This window comes from Puma concolor, chromosome E1, assembly GCF_028749965.1.
Source record: "Puma concolor isolate L17-30 chromosome E1, mPumCon1.1.hap2, whole genome shotgun sequence".
Lineage (NCBI taxonomy): Eukaryota > Metazoa > Chordata > Mammalia > Carnivora > Felidae > Puma > Puma concolor.
Window position 1 is genome coordinate 10,520,601 of NC_141680.1, and position 22,395 is coordinate 10,542,995.

The following is a 22,395-nucleotide window of genomic DNA, read 5'->3' on the forward strand; positions in this document are numbered from 1 at the left end:
TTGGGGAAGTAGATAATTAACTTTATTAAATCTAAACTCTTGGGTGCATGTATTTTTTAAGATGTAAATGTTTTTATTTTATTTTTAAGTTTTTAAAGTCCAGTTCGTTAACTTACAGTGTAGTATTAGTTTCAGGTGTGCACTTCTGTACAAAACCTAGAGCCCATCACAACATGGGTGTATGGCTTTGTTTTTGTGAGCTGAATTAGCTGCTTATTTAATGGAATACCATTTTTACTCCAAAGAATGACTACGGTTACAGACTTGGGTATTTGCCAGATATTTTCTTGGAAATGAATGAATTAAGCTTGACATTTCACGGAAAACAGCTGACAGTATTTGCCCGTGGGTAAAGTTTGAGCTTTTCAATGAAAATTAGAATTTTGGAAAACTCGTATTCACCACCTTATGCTTTGACAGCTTTAAAGAGTGTTCTGATAAGATGTTTGTGATATTAATGATGTGATTTCTTTTTTTATACTATATGATGCAGGGCATCAACATTTGAAAGGTCTACATAAGTCAGTGAACCAATATTTTCCAAAATATTCCAAAAAATTTACGTCGGGGCACCTGGGTGGCTCGGTTGGCTAAGCATCCAACTTAATCTTGACTTAGGCTCGTATCATGATCTCAAGGTTTGTGAGAGTGAGCCCCGCCCACATTGGGCTCTGTGCTGACAGTGTGGAGCCTGCTTGGGATTCTCTGTCTCCCTCTCTCTCTGCCCCTGCCCTGCTCTCTCGCTTTCTCTCAAAAATTAATAAGCATTTAAAAATTTTAAAAATATGTATATATGATGTAATAAAATCATGAGTAAAAGGTCTCCTAACATGGGAGATACACCATTGGATTTTAATATAACAGACAAGTTCACTGATAGGGTTTGCACTTCTACCATTCTAACTTACCGTTAAGAAACTACCACTGTCACATTTGGGTGTAGTATCAAAGAAGAATTTATCCACAGTGATCTCAAACAGCCATTAAAATACTCCTTTTCCCATCTCTGCCTATCTGAGGCAAGAGTTTCTTAATATAGGTAAAAGGAAACCCATTCCTCTATTCACAATACTTGTGACACCAAACATGTGGGCTTTCCACACCAAGCACTTCTCCAGTTCTCTCTGTGGTCAGTAACTGGGGGTCCTACTGTTCAATTCATTCTGGCCATAACTACCCAGAGTTAGCGCAGACCTCACAGGTTAAGGGCGCTGTTCCACAAGATTGCCTCCCACTTCAGATGCCAGTCGCAAGTCCCAACTACATTTGTCACCTGTACTTCTGGCCAACCAGCTATAAATGTGGGATTTCCACAGCCTCTCCTCAGGTTCTGTAATCTCTTATGATAGCTCACAGAACTTTGGGAAACATTTTATTTACATTTATTGGTTTATTTTAAAGTACATCAAGGGGTGCCTGGGTGGCTCAGTTGGTTAGGCGTCTGACCTTTGGTTTTAGCTCAGGTCATGATCTCATGGTTTGTGAGTTTGAGCCCCACGTTGGGCTCCAGGCTGACAGCATGGAGCCTGCCTGGGATTCTTTCTCTCCCTCTCTCTCTACCCCTCCCCTGCTTGCTCTCTCTGTCTCTCAAAATAAATAAACTTAAATAATAATAAAGTACATCATAAAGCATGGAAACGAACCACCAAATGAAGAGGTGTATAGGGCAAGGTCAAGAAGATCCCAAGTACAAAGCCTTTGTCTCTGAGGGGTTGGGGGTGTGCCACCCTCCCAGCACATAGATGCATTCACCAACCTGGAAGCTCTGAACCACTTCATTTAGGGTTTTCATGGTTCTACAACATGGGCATAATTGATTAAATTATTGGCCATTGGTGATTAACTTGATGATCCCCAGCCCCTCTACCCTCCCTGGAGGTTGGGGAGTGGGGCTGAAAATTCTAGTTCTGTAATCACACAGTTTGTTCCTCTGGCAACCTGCCCCATTCTGCAAGTCACCTCATTACCATAAACACTCCTGTGGTTGAAAGGGGCTCATTATGAATAACAAAATATGCTCCTCTCACCCCTGCTGCTTAGGAAATTCTAGGGGTTGCTTTTAGAAGCTCTGTGCCAGAACCAGAATGAACAGTGTGTGTGTACACGCACCAGCACATTAGAATATACTTCAGCCAACACAGAATAGTACGGCAGATTGAATGCCAAGGCAGATCATGAAAGTCCAGCAGTTTGCTATCAAGACAAAGAGCATTGCAAAATGTAAAACAAAGCCCATTTCTCACTAATTTTTTCAGTTTGGAAAATCTTTTTTTTTTTTCCACATAAAAAATACTGTTTATGTTAACTTACAACAGATTTAATATTGTTAATTTTAACCGAATCAATAATTTTCTTATTTTTTATTTCTCATATGTTAATACCTGTAGATAAAACTCACATTAACAAAAGCTCTTTAGGTTCTTCAATTTAACTTAAGGTTGCAAAGAAGTCCTGAGACTAAAAAGCTTGAGATCTGTTGTTTTAACCTTCTAGGGTTGTTGAAAGTCGAACGAAGGTATTCATAAACCTGAAATCATTTTGTAAAATATTTAAAGTGCAGGTTTATAAATAATTTTGCAGTTCCTGCTGTTAACATTGCTGAGCAAGTCCCTTACGTTGAGATTTTGGAGAAGAGACATGGAAAGAGGACATGCATAAATAATTGCTGTTAAGGAGCAGTTGGTTAGTTTAGAGGAGGAATAGGGGGCGGAATTCAGGCGTAACTTCTCTGTTCCACAAACCAAACGGTGAAGAAGCAACAGTGTTTTCTCCCGTACATATTTTTTTATATATTTATATTTGCAATAAATGTGGATGTGTTTGTGTGTGTGCACGCACACACTTGGGCATACAGCAAACAGCCCCACTGTTCATGATTGTAGCCCATTACTGGTCCAAGTGTGCTTTGAATTTTGAAGTTGTCCCCTTCTTCCCTTGCAGGCATAGAACAAGATGCAGTGAATACTTTTACCAAATACATATCTCCAGATGCTGCTAAACCAATACCGATTACAGAAGCAATGAGAAATGACATCATAGGTAAGCAGTGCTTGAAGCTATGGCAAAAAAAATAAATAATGCCTGTTTTTGGTTATTACTTAAGAGAATCTTTTATGAAAATGGAAGTCAACATATCCCTTCTTAGTCTGTGTTCAGAGTACTTTAGTATATCAACTGTAGCTCACTTAAAAATTTTCTCTTCATACGTCAGATGTAAATTCTTGGACTTTGGCTCAAATAACAGCAGCAGCAAAAACAATAGTGACACTCAAAAATGTTGAATTCTTACTGTGTCCCAGACAGCATTATAAGCACTTTCTGTGGATAAACTCTAACCTTCTAAAAACCTGTAATATAAATACAGTTATTATTTTATAAATGAGAAATCTGAAGCACAAAGAGGGGATTTAATTATTTGTCCAAGATAACACACCTCAGACATAGCAGACTCAGGATTTGAAAACAGACCGCTACAGGGGCACCTGGGTGGCTCAGTCAGTTAACTGTCTGACTTCAGCTCAGGTCATGATCTCGTGGTCGGTGGGTTTGAGCCCTGTGTCAGGCCCTTGTGCTGACAGCTCAGAGCCTGGAGCCTGCTTCAGATTCTGTGTCTCCCTCTCTCTCTGCCCCTCTCCTGCTCATGCTGTCTCTCTCTCAAAAATAAAAACATTAAAAAAAGAAAAGGTGAGAAAATAGACCACTACACATTGACTGGTATGCTATTTGGCAGTGTTTTTCATACTGTAAATTCAGACTAGTCTCCTCTTATGACCACACCTTCCTGCCAAAAAAAGACTAGAATAGAAAAACGAAAGTGCGGGGCGCCTGGGTGGCTCAGTCGGTTGAGCGTCTGACTTTGGCTCAGGTCATGATCTCGCCGTCTGTGGGTTCAAGCCCCGCGTCGGGCTCTGTGCTGACAGCTCAGAGCCTGGATTCTGTGTCTGATTCTGATTCTGTGTCTCCCTCTCTCTCTGCCCCTCCCTGACTCATGCTCTCTCTCTGTCTCAGAAATAAATAAGCATTAAAAAAAAAAAAATTAAAAAAAAAAAAGAAAAATGAAAGTGCTTCACAGTAGTAAGGGCAAACCTCATTTCAGGAAATTGTTTTCATCATATGTTTATGTATGTATATACTATGTCATGTAAACCTATTTCTCTGTAGGTCATAGTAAAAAAAAAAAAAAAAAAAGTTTTTACTCCGTTGTATAAGAAGGACCTTAGAGGCACCTGTAATCACAGATGAAAGTGATTTGTTTATTCATTAAACAAACGTTTATTATGTTCCCATCAAGTCCTGGTACTGAGTTTTATATTTTTATTACAGAAACTTGATATTTTTGATTTATGAAATATAGCATGTTATTCTTCTAGCAGATTCTTCCCAGCATGGGGCTCTTTCAGTCTTTATCACAGATACTTTGCATTCATTCATTATTGGAGACAGCAAAACCTTTTCCTGTCTAAACTGTAGTTCTTAATTTGGCCCACCATACTTTCCAGTGAACAACTGTTGACTATTTTAGGGCTTGTCAGATGTTGGCCCCATTGTTTTCCTTTTGTTTCTCCCACACAGACTCTTATACAGGTCTTGAGGCTGTTGATTGTCCCCATTTGCTTGTATTTTGGGTTTTCACCCAGTTTTGTTGCAAATGTTGTCTTTGGAATTTGGCCTTTCTATGCAGTTCCTCTATTTTTATGTGGGAATTTGTTACAACCATCTTCCACACTTCTCTAGACCAGCATTTCCTCTGCAACAGGACAACTGGGGTGTGCTAACTGATTAGAATTTGGCTATTTGAGATATTGATTGGCTAGTGATTCCTTTGGGGATTTGTTTGTGTCAGTGAATAACCAAACTATGCAGGGGTAGGGGAGAAAAGGGGGGTGGGGTTCAAGTAATATATTTAAAAATGAAATATCACTTCAATTATTTTCTTTCCTTTTCTTTATCAAATTAATGATATAATCCCGTGAGGGGAAAAAAATCTTTTGAAGTATAAGTTGGTAACATTTAGTGATCAAGAGATCTGAGAAAGTTAAAATGTTAATTACCTATGTTTTTAGACCATTTTTCTTCTTTGAACCTCATTCTTCTGAATCCTACCCCGTTTTCTTCTCTTTCAGTTAGAATATGCGTTTTTTCTTTTTTAATGTTTATTTTTGAGAGAGAGAGAGAGCACAAGCGACAGAGGGGCAGAGAGAGAGGGAGACACTAAATCCAAAGCAGGCTCCAGGCTCCGAGCTGTCAGCACAGAGCCCGGTGCGGAGTCGAACTCTGAGCCATGAGATCATGACCTGAGCTGAAGTCAGATGCTCGACCAACTGAGGCACCCAGCCGCCCCTGGAATACTCTACACAGCTCTACTTCAAGTACATCACAGTTGGAAGAAGTCTGCACTTAAGCTGTTATTGTGTATCCCACCTGCCTAGTTTGGTTGTAAATGTTATCCATGGGTTTCTGGTATTGCTGGCTCATTACTCCCTGTTTATATGGGGACTCAGAATAACCCAAAAACTGTGCTTCCACTGCTTCCTTCATCTTCTGCAAATCCTTGAAGTGGTAGAATTTTAAAGATATTTTGAAGGTATAGCTGATAGAATTTACTGATGGTTTGAAGTTGAGTAGTGTGAGAGGGGAAAAAGGCATTAAGCATGACTTCATGTTTGTTTGTTTGTTTTTCAAACCTGAATAATGGGGCACCTGGGTGGCCATCAGTTGAATGTAAGACTCTTGATTTCAGTTCATGCCATGATCCCAGGGTCATGGGATCGAGCTTTGCTTCGGGCTCCGTACTGGGCTTGGAACCTGCTTAAGATTCCCTGTCCCTTTCCCTCTGCCTCTCTCCCCCTGCTCGCTGGCTCATATGCTGTCACTCTCTCAAATAAACAAACAAACCTGAATAAGAGAGTGGAGTTATCATTTATAAACTTGAAAAAAAAATTTTTTTTAACGTTTATTTAGTATTGAGAGACAGAGCACGAGCAGAGGAGGAGCATAGAGAGAGGGAGACACAGAATCCGAAGCAGGCTCCAGGCTCCGAGCTGTCAGCAAAGAGCCCAACATGGGGCTTGAACTCATGAACTGTGAGATCACTACCTGAGCCGAAGTCGGTCGCTTAACCGACAGAGCCACCCAGGTGCCCCTGGAGTTGCCATTTATAAGATGAGGAAGACTGTGAGGGTAATGGCTTATGGGGAAAATCAGGAGTTTGGGTGTTCACTAAATGGTGAATGTCAAGTATGCAGCTGGATATCTGCACTAGGAGTTCGTGAAAGAGGTGTAGGTTGAAGATACATGTTTAGAAGTCACCAGCATATAGGTGGTTCAGAGCCACGGATAACATTACCCTCAGCATAAATATGATGAGTAAAGACAAAGAAGTCTTAAGCACCCAGTTCTGAGGCAGGCCTGATATTTACAAGTCTGGCAGGTGAGGAAGAACTAGCAGAAACTCAGGAGTAACAGCTAGTAAAGTAGGCCCCGCTTTATCAGCTCTGTCTCAGGACAGTAGTTCTTTTCTGGAAGCCAAGTGAAAAAACGTTTCTGAGGGTAAGGGAGTGATCGAAGGTGTGTTAAATCCTGCTGAGAGGTTAAGTAAGATGAGTACTAGGAATGGAATGGACTTGCCAGCCCTGTGGACAACTGGCCCACTGGTTATCTTAATTTCAGGGTACCAGTGGAGACGAAAACTTCATCAGAGGAGTCTTAGAATAGGAGGCGGAGTGGAGACAGCAAGTATGAGCAACTCTTTGAGGCATCTTGCTCCAGGGATAAACTGAAAGGGGATGTTAAGTCAAGGGCCAGTGGGTTTTGTTTTTGTGGTGATGTGTTATACGCATATAAGGTATAGCATACAAGCAAGTTCATATGTGTAACATACAGACAGACTGTATATAGCTGGTGAATATGAGGCAGCAGCAAAGAAGCGATGCAGGAGACCAAGGGGACAGTTGCTGTAAGAAAGAAGTCTTGAGGCAAGAGGAAGGGGTCCGGTGCTCAAATGCAGGGTGTGTGGGTAGAGGTGCAGGTGAGTTGGTAGATGTGGTGGCAGGAGATGGAAATAATTTTCTGACTGCTTCTATTTTCTTAATGAAGTAGGAAGCAGAGTAATCAGCAAAGAGAATTCGAAGATGTATATCATTTTTAAAGAGGGAGAAGAAGATGTGTGTTGTCCGGTAGAGTATGAGAGAAAATGGCCCAGGAGACTGTAGTATGATCCTTGGGTTTCATTAAGGTCGTGCTAAAGTCATGAACTTAAAGTGAAACCAGCCATCGTGGGCGGGAGGGTTTCAGCCATGTTTGATAGCTGGCTAACCAACGGGCTTACCCACTTGCTGCAGTTGATTTAGGTAATTCCTAATTTTAGCACACTTTGTGTTTCTTCCAAATAACATTTTGCTAAACTTTTTACAGATAAACCTTTTTACAAATCCATAACTCTTTAGGTTGCAGTCTTAGAAATAGAATTGCTGATTGAAAGGGCATGTTTATTTTTAAAGCTTATGCTAGAAACTACCAGAATGCCCTCCGGAAAATTATATACCACTATTTTCCCACAAATGCTAGTGTCTGTTTTCCCATGCCCTTGCTCAAACAAGGCAGTGTAGTGTTACACAATTAAACATATGCATTGTTGTACAGTTTTGTGCCAATTTGCTAGACAAAAGGTGGGGTGCCTCATTATTCTAATTTGTAGTTATATTTATTTGATTACCAGCGAGCATGCATATCTTTGCATATTGGCCATTTTATAATTTGTTCTTTTAAAAAAAAAAAAAGTTTTGTTTTTTTTTCCATTGATCTCTGTACCCAGCATGGGGTTTGAACTCATAACCCCGAGATCAAGAGTAGCATGCTCTTCTGACTGAGCCAACCAGGCGCCCCTATATTTGTTCTTTTGTAAACTGTCTTTTCATGTCCTTGGCTCATTTTTCTTCCAGGACATTTCTTACTAGTTTGTAGGAGCTCTTGATATATGAATGATAATAATCTATCACATACAAAGTAAATTGTCATTCACGCTGTGAATTTTTTTGCACCAGTTGTTTTATTTTGTTTCGGAGGTGTTCTCGTGTATAAAAATTAATTTTATGTTGTTAAATCTTTTGATTTCTACTTTTGTGTATATGCTTAGAAAGACCTTCCCTACCTCAAGATTAGCCGTGCACCTGTATTTTTCTTAGCTCTATTTAAAACTTTCTGATTCATATGCCTCTACCTTTATTCCTCTGATTCCCAAAGGTGTATAGTTCAGATTTAGTAGAAATTTATTTACCATTTCTTTTACAGCAAAGATTTGTGGAGAAGATGGACAGGTGGACCCCAACTGTTTTGTTGTGGCACAGTCCATAGTCTTTAGTGCAATGGAGCAAGAGTAAGTTAATTACATACTTTCCCATTTGCGTTTTCGGGATCTGGGTTCACTCAACTAAAAACAAATGGTCTCTGAGGACTTAAGTATTTTGAATGTTTACAGGATCGTATAAGCATACTCATGCTCTAAGACTACTTTGGTTAATGGTGTCTTTTAAATATAAATTATGTGAACTCTTAAAAATAATAAAACCCGTGTTCATTTTTAATGTTAATATTTCCCAGGTTAAAAGAATTTGTTTTTAATTCTGAAGTCATTTGGGGGTGATGTGGGTGTAGTGTGACTGTTACAATTGGTTTCTGTTCAAACAATGCACGTGTGCAGGTGGATATCCTAATTTGTTAGTGCATGCTTTAGGCTTAATGGATGCTATTACTTCTAAATCCACATAGATTTGTTGAAACGGCCTCCAAAGTTGTTTTGTTTTGTTTTGTTTTGTTTTAGATTAATTACTGCTGCATGCCCTTAAAAAAAAAAAATCTACATATTGATTCATTTAGCATTTCTGAAAAGGGTGCTCTGTGCAAGGCACAGTTAGATACAATGCCTGCTTTAAAGAAAATTAGAGCCTAATGAGAGAAATAGGGCATGATCTTTGGTTACCGTAATAGGAGGTAGCATGTGTCACAGAGGAAAACTACAAAGCCACCAAGAGCGGGGAGAGATTATTTCCAGGTGTAAGAACCAGGAACGACACCAGGGGAAGGGAGGTAGTGTTGACCTAGGCTTTTAAGATACAACAGGCACAGAATGGAAAGAGTGTATTTTTCCCAGTTAAGCTCTTTCCTTGGTCGTTCCCTCAAATTTTCCCTTTTTGTCCATGTGCAGGCACTTTAGTGAGTTTCTGCGAAGTCACCATTTCTGTAAATACCAGATTGAAGTGCTGACCAGTGGAACTGTTTACCTGGCTGACATTCTCTTCTGTGAGTCAGCCCTCTTTTATTTCTCTGAGGTAAAGTCTGCATTTCCTTTCACACTCTGTTAGAGCATTCCAGCCTCTGAACTAGAAATGCTGGGGCCCCCTCTATAGAAAATAACACGGAAGAGCCAAGTCATTTCCAAAAAGATCAATTGGAATGACACAGTACTATTTTAAGTTGTATCTAATGGCAAGGGTACTTTGATGGCGTGTTAGAGTAGAGAATGTGAAAATTCAGTGTAAGATAACTCTAATTTTGAAAAACTTATTAAAAATCTGCTTATAAGAGAATGCATGTTTTTTTTTTAATTTTTTTTTTCAACGTTTATTTATTTTTTTGGGGACAGAGAGAGACAGCATGAACGGGGGAGGGGCAGAGAGAGAGGGAGACACAGAATCGGAAACAGGCTCCAGGCTCCGAGCCATCAGCCCAGAGCCTGACGCGGGGCTCGAACTCACGGACCGCGAGATCGTGACCTGGCTGAAGTCGGACGCTTAACCGACTGCGCCACCCAGGCGCCCCGAGAATGCATATTTTTGATTATTTGGAGCTGTTTTAAAAAACCACAGTTTTGGTACATGATTCCAATGCACACATATTTGCAGACCAGACTTCAGAAGAGAGAAAGAAAAGGAGCAAACGTTTTCCTACTATCGTCCCTTTTACTTCAGCCACTGGATAGGATTTCTCGAGCAATGAATATATTAATCTCTTTGAGGCATACAGTTTAGTGTAATGGTATTTGTTCAGCTTCGGCAAATGAGATGCTTTTGCTGCAAAGCAAATGAGTATTCAGTAGAGATGAGAGGATTTCCAGGCTCACAGAGCGTAACTTGGATACGCTTGACTCTGCCTCTCCCAAGAATAGAGCCCGTTCAGTTGATCTGCTTTCTCACTCCCTCGTTTGCCATCAGCCTAAGTCCAGCATTTGTTCCCGTTACTCTGGCTGCATGGGGTGATGGAAATGATCAGGTATCAAAGATTTGGTCTGGTTAGTTTATTCTGTGTATGTTTGCCAGCGAGGGACCACTAATCCTCTTTACCGTGATTTTTATTCCAGTTCACTTAAGTTTGTATCCGGCAGCGTGGTTGTTTTGTTGTTAGTTTTTATATTTTCTCCCTACAAGAATGGCTTTATGCTTTTCAATCTCAAATAACTGTAAGTTGTTGACTGGCATTAACTGAACAAGTGGATCTGTTTTTGTGTTGTGTTTTGGTGTGTGTGTGTGTGTGTGTGTGTGTGTGTGTGTGCGTGCGTGTGTGTGTGTGCGCGCGTGCGTGTGTGTCCTGTATTTTAATGGTTGGACTTAGAGATTAGAGATGGGGAGAGAAATCTGTTTATGGTCTTTTTTTCTTCTTTTGTATTTTTCCTTCCTAGTACATGGAGAAAGAGGATGCAGTGAATATCTTACAGTTCTGGTTGGCAGCAGATAACTTCCAGTCTCAGCTGGCTGCCAAGAAGGGCCAGTATGATGGACAGGAGGCACAGAATGATGCCATGATTTTATATGACAAGTGAGTTTTGTTGATGTATTCAGCGTTTGGCAAGTGTTTGTTATTTGATAGGTACTTCGGAAATAAAATTGAATAGATTCAGTCCTTGCTGTCAAGGAGCTCACAGGGAGTAGCAGAAAAGCTACGTTTCATATGGTGTGTATAGTTTTAGGACTGTTAGAACAAAGGTCTTGGGGGAATAGGAGGTCTGTGTGTGGCAAGAAGGTTGATGGTGGTGGAGTTCAGGGAGGGTTTCACAAGAGAAAGATGAGAATTGGATCCTGAAGAACGAATTGAAATTTGCTAGCCAGAGAAGGCAGGAAAGAACATTCTAGGCAGAGGGATTGGCACAAGCAAAGTCAGAGAAACTTAGGGGAATGTGGCACTTTCAGGAAACTTGAGTTTGGGTAAGTAAAACTTGGGTAAGGGAATATAAGCAGAAGATGGGGGCACCTGGGTGGCTCAGTTGGTTAAGTGTCCGGCTCCTGATTTCGGCCTGGGGCACGATCTCACAGTCAGATGATTGAGGCCCGCATCGGGCTCTGCACTAGGCGTGGAGCCTGCTTGAGAGTCCCTCTCTCCCCTTCCTTCTGCCCGGTCCGCACGCACGCGCATATGCACACGCTCTCTCTCCCCTCTCTAAAAAATAAAAAGGAAGATGAAACTAACTGGGATATATTAAAAACGGTCTTGACTCTCTATAGGCAGATCATATTTTGTGATGCAGATCTGCCCAGCCTGGTTCATACTCAGTGAATAACTTGTCTTCACTGCAAACGAGAGGATGGCAAAATCTTACAGTGAACAGACTGAAAACATTTGGTCAGTTAAATGATAAGGCTGTGGCCAGCGCCCGTACACTGTTCATTTAATTTTCCATACTCTGTAAAGAAAAGTAATATGCTATTTGTATCCACAAGCAACTGTTAAGAGGATAACTTGATGGTAGAGGAGAATCCATGGACTGTCAGGGTTGGGAGAGAGCCGAGTGCATCTAGGTCAGTGATTCTTAAATATTGCTCTGCAAGTTCATGCTGGGTTGTCTGTGTGAAAATCACCTGGGGGCTTGTTAAAAATAGGTTTCCAGTCCTCTCTGAGAGATTCTGATTCAGCATGTTTGAGGTATGACCCAGGAATCTTTATTTTTAGAAGATTCCCGAGATGATGCTGATGAATAGCCAGATTAGGGATCTAGTCCGATTTTCCCATTTTGCAGATGAGAAAATGAAGGCCCAGAGAGGTAGTGACTTTCTCAAAGTCACAGGGCGAGTTAGTGGCATAACTTAAGCTGGAATACAGTTCTTGATGTTTTCTCACTGTTTATTTTCGTATAATGTATTTGTGGGAAATATTATATAAGAAATATTGTTACATGGACGTTGAAACAGCAGATGTTTACATTTAGAAATTTGGTCTGAGATGCTCCAAAATTCCAATCACGGAAGAGTATTTACCAACTTACTCATTACAAGATGGGAGACTAACTTTCTGTTAAGAAAAAGCTGATAACAAAAAATATATATGTATATTTTTTTATGCTGGAACAGAAAAATGGTACTAGTAGTGAGATCCTGGCTGGAGGTCAGTGACCCCACAGAGCAGAGAGTCTGTTTTCCTACTGGATCCCATTGTCACATTGGGAGCCTTTTGTAAATGCAGGTTACCGTATGGCATCCCACTCGCACTGTCATTTTGTCCAGTTCATTGGGCCATATTTGACTTTACCAATCCCTGTTTGTTTTTATGTCTTCTGTATATTATGTATGTAACATCACAGTCCTATCTAATCAGTCTTTATTTGTATCGTAGACAGGATTTAGAAGTCCCTAAGATGGTATTTTTCTTTTAATCCTCCTTTTTTTGGTATCCACTTTTATAATCAGCTTACCAAGACACGAGTTTTGCATTATATCTTAAGAAGTTAGAAATCTTTGAGGTATCACTGATCAATTACTCCTTCTCCTTTCTGCACCCAGTCATCAAGTCCTGTTATCCTATCCAAATACATCAAATGCACTTACTTGCCCCTCACTGTTCTTTTATTTTGAATTCCTACTAGTACATTACTTGGGTCTCTTAGTTATGATGGCATGTTCTTATTGTGGCCTATGCAGAGATCTTTTCTGCTCCCTTTCCAGGGGAAATAACTGTGTCTTACCCTCCTTTAAGTCGATTTCTCTCTCCCAAGTGCTGAACAGAGAATGGGTACCCATTCAATGTGTGTGATTGATTGATTTCTTTGTCTCAGTTGACCCTCAGAAAACTTAAACGAGGGCTAAGGATGACGAAAGGAGATAATACAAAGGTAGCAAGTTGACTTTAGGGCCGTGGGAATCAAGGTTGCAGCCCAGCTGTCAGCCAGTTCTAGAGTCCTAGGTCTGCAGGCTGAATCAAGTAGCCTCATAGAAGATTCTCTAGTGTAGGTACCAAAAGTTGCTTCTACTGGCTGTGGAATTTGGTTTTACTTTCTTTGGCTGTCTTTGTACCATAGGTACTTCTCCCTCCAAGCCACACATCCTCTTGGATTTGATGATGTTGTGCGATTAGAAATCGAATCCAATATCTGCAGGGAAGGTGGGCCACTCCCTAACTGTTTCACAACTCCATTACGTCAGGCCTGGACGACCATGGAGAAGGTAACCAAGAACTTCAAAAATATTAAAACCGCAAGAAGTTTTTACTGGTGAAACCCAGAAAACATAACACGGGAGAAACCCAATGTAACAGAACAGTGGAAAATGGAAACAGGGGAACATAGTGATTAAGAGCAGAGGCTTTGACTCTGACTTGGTATGTATTCATCTTAACCTTTATAGGCTGAGTGACCTCAGGCAGTTACTGAAATTCTTTAATGCCGCTTTCCTCACCGGTAAAATGGAGATAGTATGGATACTTAAAGTTATTTTAAGGATTAGAATGAGGTAAGATGGATGCAGTTACTATTAATGTTACGCCTGACACATAGTAAGCATTAAAAAATGCCAATGGCTATTAACATAGCCTGTTGTTACCACATTTTCAAAAATGATTCGATAGCAATATTGGGTGAAGTTAGCCTAGGGGTGTTCCAGATATTTCATCAATATCTGTCAACAGGGCTAGAGTGCTAGTTTTGTGTATCATAACTTCTGGGGTATCACTGATAGCTTATTAATAATAAGGTGTTGGAATTTGTGAATGATTCATTCTTCTAATGAACTAGAGCAGATTTTGCCAGGAATTGCACAGAGCCCAGGATAAGCCCATGAGGTTCTGTTGCTTATGTATGTCATGTGTATCTAGGTGGGAAGGGGTTAAGTAAGCACTGTTAAATAATACTACACATAAAAACTGAATTTCAGGAACATGGAAGAGTTACATATAAAATTCAAATCGTTAAAATCTAGTGCCAAACTGAGTAGAGTATCAGCTAGGGCCCAGGGATAATTTTTTTTAATTAAACTAAATGAAATTAAAGTTAAAATCTTTCTGATCTTAAAGGAAAAGTTCCAAATCTGTATCATGTGAAGAGTGCAAGCTTTCTGGCTAAAAAAGAAAATTAAAATACACAGAAAAACAGAACATAAAAATATTTCTTATAAAACGTATATATGTGAAAGAACTTACACTAATTTTAAGAATACTATCAAGTAGATAAATGAGAAAAAGACCTAGATGGTTTGTTCATCAGTACTTTGAGAATTTCTGTGCTAGGTATTGGTGTTTCAGGGGTAAACGAAGAAATGTGGTTTCTGCCCTCTTGGAGCTCTGTCTATAAAGAAGGCACAAGTTAAAAACATGTTAAGTGCCACCGTCATGGGCTAAGTGCTATGAAGGAAAAGCTGGTGATAGGAAGTGCCAGTAATAAGCATGGGAGCTTATTCAGCATCATTAATAATTTTTAAATGCAAAGAAAAACATCCATCATTAGGCACTTATTTAACAATGATTTGGAAAAACACAATCCAGTGTTGGAAAGCCGGTCTCAAAACAGACACCTTGATATATTGCCAATGATACAAATTAGCAACATCCTTCTGAAGAGTAAATTGGCCATATATATCAAAGCTAGAATGTTCATGCTGTTTAACTCAATAATCACACAGCTGGTAATTTATCTTAAGGAAATCAGTTCAAAAGTAAATTATCAATACATACACCTGGACTTTAATATTTATAGCAAACCAGAAAAATGTAGTGTCAGGTTATATTCACTCCCTGCATGTTTTCTGGTCACTAAGAAGTCTAAATATCAAGTCTATGTAATAGTTTTATGGCAAGTGTTTTTCAGGGGAAAAAACCTACAAATTGTACTCTTAATTGTAGTCACAATGTAAACTGTGTATGAAGGGATAATACTTGGTAGTGTGACAAAATCATTTGTACCACCTGGTAGAACTGCGGGTAAAATTTTGTTTGCAAATAAAATTTTAGTCGTATTTGACTTCAACTTTAAAATAATGCTTGTCCTCTTTTTCAGGTCTTTTTGCCTGGCTTTTTATCCAGCAATCTTTATTATAAATATTTGAATGATCTCATCCATTCGGTTCGAGGAGATGAATTTCTGGGAGGGAACGTTTCACTGGCTGCTCATGGCTCTGTCGGCCCTCCTGATGACTCTCACCCAGGCGGTTCCGATGGCTCAGCTTCTCAGGTATTGACCAGTTTGCCTCTGCCGTTAGGAAGAAAAGTGTACAAATCCTTTCCTTCAAATACCAGTAACAGATTCTGTGTGTAAGCTTTAGTTGCAGAAGAAACGAAAGAGAAAATAAAATTAGCCTACTTACTATATGTTCTAATCAGAGTATCTGTGGTGATTAACAGTATATTATATTGTAAGGTATTGTCCTCTTTCATTCAGGCCATTATTCTGCTTGACACTCCAGCTGGTGCTCTCCGTAATCAAATAATATGCATTTAGAGCCTCTGAAGAGCTATTTAGTGTAATTACTTGGGAAATTTTAGTAACTACACTGGGGATGCTTTTTTTATAGAATAATTGAGTGAACGCCTAGATTTGTTAATACTGTATTTCACTGAAGAGCTTTTGATTTTATTTTAAATTCTAGTGCCATTGCACATTTCCTCAGCCTTTTTTTTTTTTTTTTTTTTTGGAGTACTTTCATGTATCAGACTTCTCGGATTCTCTCCAAAATCACATTAAATGGGTTGTCCCCAAGAGAAGAGATCTAGGGAAGTGCTAAAAAGTTAACTGATTTTTTTCAAGCCACACAGTAAGTGTAGAGCCAAAACATATTCCCTGTCTAGTGTTCTTTGCCGAAATGTAGCATAATTGTTTTCTCATTACACTGTTGACACATAAATAAATAACACTTCAGATTTTTTGACACAGGGCCCTGGATAATTTTCTTAATTTATAAGACAGTACTATTTATTACCATTAACAAAGCGCCCCCCAGTACCTTTTCCTCCTGTTTAGGTTACCTGCTGAATGTGGTCGCCATTTTGTTTTTTGATACAGGCTAGAGTGTTTTGTTTTTATTTAGGCACTTACAGGGTCTAAGTGCTGACCATAAAATATAGTTTTACATTATTGGTTGAAGTATAATATATGTACAGAAAATTCCTATAACTATATAGCTTAAAGAATTTTCATAAACAGACCTAACGCATGTATCCCAGTATCCAAATCAAGAAACGTAACATTACCAGTATGTCATAAACTCTCTTGTGCCCCCCTCTAGTCACTATCCTCCCTGCCAGGTAGCTACTATCCTGATTTTGATGGTGTGGGTTAGTGTTACCTGTTCAGTTATATAATTGAAATCATTCCTTATATATTCTTTCTTTCTTTTCCTTTAGTTCTTGCATACAGCTTTATTGAAATGGAATGCACAAATCATACAGTTCATTCATTTATGTTACATAATACAGTGGTGTTTAGTATATTCATAGAGTTGCTTAACTGTCACCACAGCCAATTTAAAAGTTTTTCACCTAAGAAAAAAACAGTGTGTCCTTTACTACCCTCCAAATCCTCCACTCCTCCAGCCCTAGGCTACTCCTAATCTAATCTACTTTCTATCTCTGTAGATTGGCCTGTTCTGGTCATTGGAGCCATATGATATGTGGTCTTTTGTGACTGGCTTCCTTCACTTAGCATGATGTTTTCAAGGTTCATCCATGTTTAGGGTGTATCAGAACTAGTCCTCTTTTATGAACAAATAACATCCCCTTTTACACACATACCACATTTTGTTTATCCATCAGTTGATGGACATTGGGGTTGTTTCTCTCTTTTGGCTGTTAGGAATAATGCTGTTGTACAAGTTTTTGTGTGGATATAGGTTTTCATTTCTCTTGTGTATATACCTAGAAGTAGAATTGTTAGATCAAATAATCGTTCTGTTTAACTGTCTTAATTACCATTGCTTGGGTAACAAGTTTTAAAATCAGGAACTGAGAGTCTTTCAACTTAGTTCTTCTTTTTCAAGATTGTTTTGACTTCTCGAGGTCCCTTGAGTTTTCAAATGCATTTAAGGATCAGTTTGTCAACTTCTATGAAGAAGCCAGCCAGGACTCTGATAGAGATCATATTGACTCCACAGATCAATTTGGGACATATTGCCGTCTTAACAATACTTAATATTGTAATCCATGTACACAGGATGCCTTTCATTTATTCACATCTTTTATAATTTCTTCCAATAACATTTTGTAGTTTTCAAGTATCCATTTGGTATTTCTTAAGTTTATTCTAAATATTTTATTCTTTTTGATACTATTATAAATGGAATTTTTTTCTCATATTCACATTTTCATTGTAAGTGTATAGAAGTGTAATTTTTTTAATTGAGATAAAATTCACTTGACATAAAGTTAACTATCATAAAGTGTACAGTTCAGTGACATTTAGTATATTCACCGTGTTGTACAACCATTACTACTGTCTGGTTCCAGACTTTTCATCACCCCAAATGGAAACCTAGCTAATGAAACATAAAGCTGTCACTTCCCATGCCCACCTGTGTTTTCTTCTAAGAGTTTAGGCCTTGGATCCATTTTGAGTTAGGTTTGCATGTTGTGTGAGGTAAGGTCCAACTTTATTTTTTTGTATGTGGGTATCTGGTCCCAGGACCATTTATTGAGAAAACTATTCTTTTACCATTGAAGGATCTTGGCATCTTTGTCAAAAATTATTTGACCTTAGGGGCGCCTGGGTGGCTCAGTTGGTTGAGTGTCTGACTCTTGGTTTCGGCTCAGGTTATGATCTCACAGTTCATGGGTTCGAGCCCAGCATCGCTCTGTCAGTGCAGAGCCTGCTTGGGATTCTCTGTCTCCCTCTCTCTCTTTGCTACTCCCCCACTCAGTCGCTCGCACACGTGCTCTCTCTCTCTCTCTCTCTCTCTCTCTCTCTCTCTCTCTCAAAATAAATAAACTTAAATGTATTTATTTATTTTTTAAATCATTTGACCTTAGATACATGGGTTTATTTCTGGACTCTCAGTTCTACTTCATTGATCTACATGTCTTTTCTTATGCCAATACTAATATTGTTTTAATTATTACAGCTTAATAAGTTTCGAAATCAGAAGCTGTGAGTCCTCCAACTCACATTCCATTCATAAGATTATTTTGGCTATTCTGGGTCCCTTGCAATTCCATATGAATTTTAGGATCAGGTTTACATTGAATCTGTAGATTGCTTTGGGATGTATTGCCATTTAAGTCTTCCAGTCCATGCACATGGGACGTCATCCCATTTATTTAAGCCTTTTATTTCTTTCATTGATGTTTTGTAGTTTTCAGTGTACAAGTCTTAATACCTCCTTGAGTTATTTTATTCCTGAATATTTTGTTCCTTTTGATGCTATTATAAATAGTTACTTTCTCCATTTCTTTTTCTTCACTGGTAATGCATAGAAATATAACTTTTTTGTGTGTTGATCTTGTACCTCAACTTTACTAAATTCATTTGTTAACTCTAATAGTTTTCTTGTGGATTCTTTAGGATTTTTTTTTTATATAAGGTCATGTCACCTGCTAGTAGAAATAGTTTTCTCTCTTCTTATCCTCTTTGAATGCCTTTTATTTGCTTATCTTGCCTGATTGCTCTAGCTAAAACTTCCAGTACAGTGCTGAACAGAAGTGGTGAAAGTTGGCATCCTTGTCTTATTCCTGACCTCACGAGGAAAGCTTTCAGTTTTTTAATCTTTTAATATGATGTTAGGTATGGATTTTTCATAAATGCTTTTTATTAAGTTGGGGAAATTTCCCAGTATTCCTAATTGTTGAATTTTTTTTTTTTTTTTTATCATGAAAGGTATTGGATTCTGTCAAATGTTCTCTCTGTATCAATGGAAGTGGTCATGTGGGTTTTGGTTTTTACTCTGTTGATATGGTGTACTACATTAATTGATTATCAGACGTTAAACCAACCTTGCATACCTGGGATAACTCACTTGGTGGTGGTATGTAATTATTTTTATAAGTTTGCTAGTATTTTGCTAGGGTTTTGCATCAATTCTTACACTGATCTGTAGTTTTCTTTTCTTGTGATGTCCAGTTTTGGTAACTGAGTTAACAGTAGCCTCAGGGAAGTATTCTGTCTTCTTTATTTGGGTGCCTCTTTCTTTTTAATTATTTACCCCTTCTTAGCACATAAAGAGAACCCCATGTACTGTGGAGTGTGTTCTGTAAGCATCTGTTCCTATACCTTAACCATGGATATTAACCTATACGTGAGTCATGGGTATGAACCTGTACCTTAGTCACAGATTTTAAACACGTTCCTGCCTTTCGTTACTTTATGCTACAGTGAATAATAATCTTGCATATTAGTCATTTTGTTGAACTGAGTCTGTCTGTAATTGAATTTTTAGAAGTGGAATAACTGAGAAAACACATGGCTCTGGTATTTTATAGAAATAACAATTCTGACTTGCTTTTTCGTGGGATGAGGAGTGGGAGATAACATGCTGGAGGAGAACTTACTACACTCTTCTGGCTGGTCATTTTAGAAAGTTTTCTTCAGCTTCTCTTGGCCTCACTGAAGATCAAAAGTATGCGTGTTTATTTTGTAAAAGTTAGCTAAGCTATATATACCTGGATGGATGGGTGTCTTGCACCCTTGGGAACACAATGCCTGTAAAGACAGCACATTTGTTAGATCACCAGGAAAACAAACAGATTTGGCATTAAAAGCTTGGGTCGTACACTTTAATATTGTGCTTCCTCCTGCAGTTATATTTCGAGGTTACATTTCAGAATCATTACTGTTTCGCATCTCAGTCATGATGGGGTTGAGTGAAAATTATGTGTATTTCAATTACTGAAGATTTTGTACAAATCTTTCCTATCTCAAACCCAGGATTGTTTGATTCCCAAATAATATACTGCTGATTTTACAATTTCTGTTGTAGTCCAGTATGAAAAAAGCCAGTGTTAAAATTCTGAAAAATTTTGATGAAGCGATCATTGTGGATGCTGCCAGTTTGGATCCAGAATCTTTGTATCAGCGGACATATGCAGGGTAAGCTTGACTGAGTGTCTAAAATGTCTACAAGTTTATGGAGTTTTGTCTCTTTTATTTTTCAATTTAAAATTTAAAAATTTGGGGGGTACCGGGTGGCACAGTCGGTTAAACGTCTGACACGGGCTCAGGTCATGATCTCGCAGTTCATGAGTTCAAGCCCCGCCTCAGGTTTTGTGCTGACAGCTCAGAGCCTGGAGCCTGCTTCGGATTCTGTGTCTCCCTCTCTCTCTGTCCCTCCCCTACTCATGTTCTATCTCTCTTTGTCTCAAAAATAAATAAACATTAAAAACAATTAAGATTTAAAAATTGTTTCTCATCTATTATATAGCCAGCACTTACTTATATAGAGTATGCAGTAGACCATGGTTAAGAGTGAAGGCTCAGGAGTGACTTCCTGGGTTTTTATCTTGGCTCAGCCACTTACTGGAAAACTACTTAACCTCTTGGTGTCTCAGTTTTTTCATTTCTAAATTGAGATTAATATTACTGCTTCATTGGGTTGTTCAGGGGATTAAATGAGGTAATACACAAAAAGCACTTAAAACCTTGCCTAATATCTAGTAAACACTCCATAAATGTCATTACCATCATCATTCCACCATGCTGTACAAGGTTGATGAGTATCATGTTTATCTGACAGGTTTTAGGCTGTATCTCTTCCATGTTTCATTTGGTTCGTATGTTAGCTATTTCAAAGTCTGTCTTAAAAGCAAAAGTAAAGTACAGTGACTAATACTGTGTAACTAATACTTGAAAATGGAATAAAATTATTTCTTTGTATTTAATTAAGAATTGGATGTTTAATTTATCCTGTAACAAAAAGACATCAATTCCTAGCATATACCACTTGCTGACCTTTACCACAGATCAGATCACAAAGTCACTTTCTCCTCTCTAAAGATGGCTTGATTAACATATAAACCTGTGTAAAGTCTTGATTACCCTACTCAGACCCAACCCCAGTCCCGGCAATGCCATAAAAAGGGATTTCAACATGTTTAATTGAGTTTATCAGAGAGTAACAGTGATATTTGGGAGACCAGGGAGTCGTGGGATGTACTTTGAAGTAAATTAAAGCTGTGGGACCATATTGTCTTCAGAAAGCATGCTTTAGCTGCATCAATATGGTGATCTTTATCTCTTCTTTTAGGAAATGGTGGACAATAAGCCTAAATGATTTAATTCCCAAAGATTATATTTATTCTTAAGGAATCGTTGTTAGTTCATTTACTTAAAACCTGACTTAAAGCAGTCTGTCAATTGCAAGATGTTTTACTTCTGTAATTTTTTTGCTGTGTGTGTAAAATAAATGTATTTTAACAGATAATATATAAAATGGGTCAGAAATAGAGAAATAATGACTTTTCTCCATCTTTAAAAATTTTTTTTTTGGTTTTTAAAAATATTTATTTTTGAGAGAGAGACACACACACACACAGGATGAATGGGGGAGGGACAGAGAGAGAGGGAGACACAGAATGCAAAGCAGGCCCCAGGCTCTGCACAGAGCCCAACACAGGGCTCGAACTCATGAACCATGAGATCATGACCTGAGGCGAAGTTGGACGCTTAACTGACTGAGCCACCCAGGCGCCCCCCAACTTTTCTTCATCTTTAAAGATAGTTTTCACGGGGCGCCTGGGTGGCGCAGTCGGTTAAGCGTCCGGCTTCAGCCAGGTCACGATCTCGCGGTCCGTGAGTTCGAGCCCCACGTCAGGCTCTGGGCTGATGGCTCAGAGCCTGGAGCCTGTTTCCGATTCTATGTCTCCCTCTCTCTCTACCCCTCCCCCATTCATGCTCTGTCTCTCTCTGTCCCAAAAATAAATAAACGTTGAAAAAAAAATTAAAAAAAAAAAAAAAAAAAAGATAGTTTTCAGTGTTGGTTTTTAGTCTTATGGTTTTGGCATCTTCCTGAAATGTTTCTCAAGGCAGACATATTTCTGTCTGTTGGTGTATTGCAAGCACATGTGAAATGACAACTTACTGGGAAGGATAACCCTAAAATAAGACCCACCATGGCCCGAGTGAAATAATACATGGGCGTCACAGTTTCTTTTCCTTCTTTTAATTACAAATACATTAATCTCCTCTAAAAATTAAATGTGTAGATAAGGCTGATGTCCCCTTTGATC

At 38.8% G+C, this 22,395-nt stretch overlaps 1 protein-coding gene across 1 annotated transcript in view; it reads left to right on the forward strand.

Moving 5' to 3' along the window:
- AKAP10 (A-kinase anchoring protein 10) overlaps positions 1-22,395 on the forward strand; it is an 80,050-nt gene that overhangs the window by 40,615 nt on the left and 17,040 nt on the right. Inside the window, exons 5-11 of the mRNA XM_086686141.1 lie at positions 2,941-3,039; positions 8,290-8,374; positions 9,203-9,326; positions 10,673-10,809; positions 13,280-13,424; positions 15,248-15,421; positions 20,151-20,260. Coding sequence (XP_086542267.1) covers positions 2,941-3,039; positions 8,290-8,374; positions 9,203-9,326; positions 10,673-10,809; positions 13,280-13,424; positions 15,248-15,421; positions 20,151-20,260 — 874 coding nt within the window. The remainder of the gene's footprint in view (positions 1-2,940; positions 3,040-8,289; positions 8,375-9,202; positions 9,327-10,672; positions 10,810-13,279; positions 13,425-15,247; positions 15,422-20,150; positions 20,261-22,395) is intronic.